The following is a 6,827-nucleotide window of genomic DNA, read 5'->3' as shown; positions in this document are numbered from 1 at the left end:
AATTTGCTAATCTTGCTAAGGAAAAAAATCATTAAAGTAGTTTGGAACTTCAGTGGAACCAACATTTTCCTCAACGAATTCGCTGCAAGACACAGTTTTATTTAGAGCCTTGATGGCATTGATCTCCCTTCCATCGCCAATTACTCAAGCAAACAGCAAAATGACCTTTAAAAAACAGATTTAAAACCAACTCCTGGAACGGAAGGGACACACAAACACACAAACACACAAACACACAGACACACAAACACACAAACACACAAACACACAAACACACAGACACACAAACACACAGACACACAAACACACAGACACACAGACACACAAACACACAAACACACAGACACACAAACACACAAACACACAAACACACAGACACACAAACACACAAACACACAAACACACAGACACACAAACACACAAACACACAAACACACAGACACACAAACACACAAACACACAAACACACAAACACACAAACACACAAACACACAAACACACAAACACACAAACACAACATTTTTGTTGTACTGTTTTTATTTTTTAGCTGCATTGTTTGTATATCATTATATTGGACATTTGTTGGACTGTTCTGATCTATCAGTGTATCAGTGTTTGTTACTTGTCATGGTTTCTGTTTTTGTGGACCCCAGGAAGAGTAGCTGCTGCTTCTGAAAAAGCTAATGGGGATCCAAATAAACATTGACATGTTCACTGTTGCCTTGTTTTATTGGATGTAAGTTCCATCTATACATGTTGGTGTGTACATGCAACCATGCAGACATTTTTATAAGACCATACTGAAGGATCTGTTACAGTCCTTGGTCTTGTCTGACTTCATCACCACTCTGTGTGAGCAGGCTTTTCTGTCCACCACCAGCTCACACTCTGCTGAGAGATCCACCACCTCTGGGATCCTGACATGGAGAGGAAGGGAGAGGGGAGAGAGGGAGAGGTAGAAGGGAGAGGGAATAGGAGAGGTAGAAGGGAGAGTGGGAGGTCAAAGGGAGAGAGGGAGAGAGAGAGAGGGGATGGAGACAGGGAGAAGGGAGAGGGGGAGAGAGAGTTAGAAGGGAGAGGTAAAATGAAGAGGGGGAAAAGAGAGAGAGAGAGAGAGAGAGAGAGAGAGTGAGAGAGGGGGAAAGAGAGAGTGAGAGAGGGGAAAGAGAGAGAGAGAGAGAGAGAGAGAGAGAGAGAGAGAGAGAGAGAGAGAGAGAGAGAGAGAGAGGGGCGGAGACAGATCAAGGGTCAAGGGTCAGAGGGAGAGGGAGAGAGAGAGAGGGGAGAAAGAGAGAGATAGAGAGGGGGATGGATAGAGATTGATGGATTGGGAGGGAAAGGCGGGTGGAGATAGAGGGAGCGGTAGAAGGGAGGAGGGGGAGAAAGAGAGGTGGAGACAGATCAAGCGAGAGAGAAGGAGACGAAGAGAGAAGGGAGAGGGAGAGGGGAGAGAAGGGAGAGAAGGGAGAGAAGGGAGGGGAGAGAAGGGAGAGAAGGAGACGAAGAGAGAAGGGAGAGAAGGAAGAGGGGGAGAGAAGGGAGAGAAGGGGTGGAGACAAATAGAGAGAGAAGGGGAGAAAGAGAGGAGGAGGGGGAGAGGGGGGTCAAATCAGGCTGTTGTTTGCTGGTTTCAATCTCTCAATATAACTAGTGCATCTCTCATAGAGGTGGAGACAGATAGGGTTATACTCATGCTTATAAAACTTATTAGAATTTAATACAGAAATCTGGTGTTACCTGTTGCAGCATCCGATGCCTCGCACGGAGCAGGAACAGTCATAGCAGTCCTTCACCCATGAAGAACCAAACACATGCTGCTTTCCCTCCTTATCCACACACCCTACACACACAGACACACACACACACACACAGACACACAGACACACACACACACACACACACACACACACCTGTTTTTGCCAAATTACCAAACGCATACAGCATCACACCCTCCTTATCCTGGTTACAGTGCTAACTTCACTGATTCAAATTGTAATAGTATCGTCGTATAGGACTAGACTCACCCTTTGCTGGAGTCTTGGGGTCTTTGGTCTCCAGCTCCTGGAAGAAGCACTGAGCTCGACACACAACCACCAACATCAGCACACACACTACCACACGGACGAGAGAACCCTGTGACAGACACACGATTGGTTGATTGCAAAGAACACTGAATACTTTTACGCACACCTGCAGGTTGCGCTGGGTTTCTTTATCCTGCGCTAACCTGCGTGAAGTAACATACAAAACATCCCCATTAAAATGTGTCAGTAAACTAGAGATGCCTGCGTCTTAATCCATCAGTTTATGTTAGCTTTCCGCATCTGGTACAGCAGTGTTTGTCAGACCATGAGACATCCTCAAAACGGCCAACAAAACTAATATGAACTCGTCTTGGAAAGGTTAGATTGTCACAAACACGATGGTGTTCTCCGTTTTGACGTCATGAGAGATGTCTGAATGTAACTGGCAATGTTGTTTTTTTAAATGATGGAAGTATGGAGGTAGTTTTGTGCCAACATAAAAAAGGGTGAAATATTATATCCACTCAAAATTTTGGACACACCAACTCATTCAAGGGTTTTTATTTTTTATTTTTTAATACATCTTGTAAAAAATCTAATAATGTGTAAATTTGAGCAAGTTGAGATGACTAAACTGCTTGGAGTGACCCTAGATTGTAAACTGTCATGGTCAAAACACATTGATACAACAGTAGCTAAGATGGGGGAAGTCTGTCCATAATAAAGTGCTGCTCTACCTTCTTAACAACACTATCAACAAGGCAGGTCCTACAGGCTCTAATGTTGTCTCACCTGGACTACTGTTCAGTCGTGTGGTCAGGTGTCACAAAAAAGGACTTAGGAAAATTGCAATTGGCTCAGAACAGGGCAGCACGGCTGGCCCTTGGATGTACACAGAGAGCTAATATTAATAATATGCATGTCAATCTGGCTGAAATTGGAGGAGAGATTGACTTCATAACTACTTTTATTTATGAGCGGTATTGACATGTTGAAAGCACCGAGCTGCCTGTCTAATCTACTGGCACACAGCTTGGACACCCTTGCATACCCCACAAGACATGCCACAAGAGGTCTCTTCACAGTCCCCAAGTCCAGAACAGACTATGGGAGGCGCACAGTACTACATAGAGCCATGACTACATGGAACTCTATTCCACAGTACTACATAGAGCCATGACTACATGGAACTCTATTCCACATCAGGTAACTGATGCAGCAGGAGAATCAGATGTAAACTCCTTATAGAACAGCGGGGACTGTGAAGCAACACACACATTGGCACACACACACACACACACACACACACACACACACACACACACACACACACACACACACACGCACACACACTGTAGATATGTGGTAGTGGTGGAGTACCATCCTGGGGGCCACAATGTGTTGTGAAATCTGTGAATGTTTTGTAATATTTTTTAAATGGCATATTCTGCCTTAATTTTACTGGACCCCAGGAAGAGTAGCTGCTGCCAATCTAACTTATCCTCTGCTGCAGAGGACATTCACCGGAAAGGATGATCCAGATTTACCTCTGCTGCAGAGGATAAGTTAGATTGCTGCCCAAATAAATGCTTCATATAGTTCAAGTAAGAGACACATCTCAACATCAACTGTTCAGAAGAGACTGCGTGAATCAGGCCTTCAAGGTCGAATTGCTACAAAGAAACCACTACTAAAGTCCACCAATAAGAAGCGACTGCGTGAATCAGGCCTTCATGGTCGAATTGCTACAAAGAAACCACTACTAAAGTCCACCAATAAGAGGAAGAGCCTTGCTTCGACTTCCAAGAAACACAAGCAATGGACTTTTGACAGACGGAAATGTGTCCTTTGGTCTGATGAGTCCAGATTGGAGATTTTGGGGGTTTGGGTTGCCGTCTCTTTGTGAGACGCAGAGTAGATGAACGGATGATCTCCGCATGTGTGGTTCCCGCCATGAAGCACGGAGGAGGAGGTGTGAGGGTAATTTGCTGGTGACACTGCCTTTGATTTATTTAGAATTCAAGGCACACCTAACCAGCATGGCAGACACAGCATTCTGAAGTGATACTCCATCCCATCTGGTTTGTGCTTAGTGAGACTATTATTTGTTTTTCAACAGGACAACGACCCAACACACCTCCAGGTTGTGTAAGGGCTATTTGACCAAGAGGGAGGGTGATGGAATGCTGCATCAGATGACCTGGCCTCCACAATTACCCAACCTCAACCCAATTGAGATGGTTTGAGATGAGTTGGACCGCAGAGTGAAGGAAAGCACCCAACAAATGCTCAGCATATGTGGGAACTTCTTCAAGACTGCTGGAAAAGCATTTTTCATGAAGCTGGTTGAGAGATTGCCATGAGTGTGCAATGCTGTCATCAAGGCAAAGGGTGGCTAATTTGAAGAATCAAAAATCAATGTTTTGATTTGTTAAACACTTTTTTTGGTTAGTATATGATTCCATATTATTTCATAGTTTGATGTCTTCACTATTATTCTACAATGTAGAAAATATTAAAAATAAAGAACAACCCAGGAATGAGTAGGTTTGTCCAAACTTTTGACTGGTACTGTAGAGAAAGGGCTTCATTGCCAAAATCCCGAATTATCCCTTTAAAACGCTACTGACTGGAGGTTACATTCACTTGCATGTTAAAACACTCCCACAAGAATAAATTAACAGATCATTTGGTCTCGTTGATTATGATACCAGACAGCTGCATCTAGGTTCCCTACTCATGCTTCAAATGAAATATCGACCTATCAGGAGCATTGGAAACCGTAAGTCAGACGAATGTAAAAAATAGTTAAGAGTATAAGAAAAAAGAAGCAGTAGGCACATATGTCAAGATAACATAACTCGTGCTATTTTAAATAACTTTATTAGACTAGCCTACATTTTATAAAAATAAATATAGATTATCTAAATATTACGATTGACTTGATCTAGCGCTCTATCATGGAAATTCAGTGTTTCAGCGCGACAATTAAAAGCAATGTTCTTGCGGTTGCAGAGACTGCAGTCGTACTGCATATGTCGGCTCAATCGGACTTTAAAAAGTTCACCTGATTTTCCGCGAAACTTCGGCCATACGGATTGAATCCAGTCCTTAGTTACACATTTCAAAAGTGGACAGTCCAGGGATACGTTCTCCCGATCTTGATCAAAAATGACCATATTAGTTTTGAAAACGTTATTTTTGTAGATGGATTACATAAATTGGAAACAAAAAAAACAAGAATTAGCTACTTCCTTAGAAGTACCAGCTGTTGTTGTGCCCCAGCTGTTGGTTACAAAAATACATAGACCGCCGCCCCTCGTCTTACGAGACGCCACTGTTCTGCCGGTACATCGTATAACCAGCCAACTGTATGTTGATGTTGTCGTCGTTCAGCCACGACTCCGTGAAGCATAAGATGTGACAGTTTTTAATGATCAGCTGTGCGAGTGATTTTGGCTCGGTAGTACACTAGCCAATGCTTGTTTCAATAGGCCCTCAGCGTTCACTGACAGACTCAACACAGATTCACACGCAGCGCTCACTCACACACACATCGCTCACATATTTACTTATTAAATACTTATTAATAAACATCTGATACTAAAGTTGAAATAATAAATACAATTCATAACTGGCATCAAATGTATGTTTATAACATTTCACAAGTGATATGTAATAACTTCTAATCCCAAAACAGAGAGGCCCTACTCTAGGGTCCCTACGATGTGGGTACGTACCATGCTGACAGAAGTCTTCTTGTCAAAATGTAAGTTGAACTGTCTTATGTCTCCCCGTTCACAGCTTTATATAAGACGTTAATACCCCTCCCAATGTCGTCATATCACACAGTAGTCATAACTGCCCTCCCAATGTATTTACTTAAGTTCGTACACACAGCTGGAGCGCACCTGCTCTCCCCAAAGCTCTATGTGCATAGCGAATTTGCCCATAACTCTTAAATCTATCAATCTCTGAACAACAGGGAACAGTATTTGTTTAAGGCAGTGCTGGAACAGTAAATACGACTCAAATACACAGTCCAGAATGGCCACGTGTCTTCAGTTTTTACTGATGAACTTTGCACAGCTGAGAATGTGTCTGTATTTACAAGAGAGGTAGAAACACATACCTAGCAAACATACACACACGCACGCACGCACACACACACACACGCACGCGCACGCACACGCACACACACACAAAAACACACACACACGCGCACACACACACACACACACACACACAAGGACTTCTACTTCAATGTATTGTAGGTGAAGGATATATACAGTTGAAGTCGGAAGTTAAATACACTTAGGTCGGAGTCATTAAAACAAACTAGTTTTTCAACCACTCCACACATTTTTTGTTAACAAACTATAGTTTTGGCAAGTCAGTTAGGACATCTACTTTGTGTATGACACAATTAATTTTTTCACCAATTGTTTACAGGCAGATTATTTCACTTATAATTCAATGTATCACAATTCCAGTGGGTCAGAAGTTTACATAAGCTCAGAATCATAAAACACTGGACGAGATGTTAAAAACTGTCCATTGTGCCAATAGATGGAATGCACTCGCATGAGATTTGCCGTGATGTTGACAGAGTGGCATGGGAGGTTTATTTCTTAGACTGGGTTAAGATGTCAATTTTGGGACACATCCTCAGTAGTGTGCCTTCGAATCAGTGGGTGTTTCGGCCTTTAATCACTAAACACCCTCATCCAAATTGGCCAGCTAAAGGGTGATCAAGCCTTAGCTTGTGTCCCATGCCCAATTAAGATGTCCCACGGGACTATG

General features: G+C 42.9%; 1 protein-coding gene across 1 annotated transcript; it reads right to left on the bottom strand.

Moving 5' to 3' along the window:
• Positions 1 to 710: 710 nt before the first annotated feature.
• Positions 711 to 5,872, bottom strand: LOC115120579 (beta-microseminoprotein-like). The gene is made up of 4 exons (XM_029649543.2): positions 5,765 to 5,872; positions 2,025 to 2,133; positions 1,738 to 1,840; positions 711 to 917 (listed from the first exon to the last, which is right to left on the bottom strand). Exons 1-4 carry the CDS (start codon positions 5,765 to 5,767, stop codon positions 788 to 790), a joined length of 345 nt encoding a protein of 114 aa, XP_029505403.1. The 5' UTR covers positions 5,768 to 5,872; the 3' UTR covers positions 711 to 787.
• Positions 5,873 to 6,827: the final 955 nt, after the last annotated feature.

This window comes from Oncorhynchus nerka, linkage group LG16 (assembly GCF_034236695.1).
Source record: "Oncorhynchus nerka isolate Pitt River linkage group LG16, Oner_Uvic_2.0, whole genome shotgun sequence".
NCBI lineage: Eukaryota > Metazoa > Chordata > Actinopteri > Salmoniformes > Salmonidae > Oncorhynchus > Oncorhynchus nerka.
This window is presented reverse-complemented; position numbering and strand designations above follow the sequence as displayed.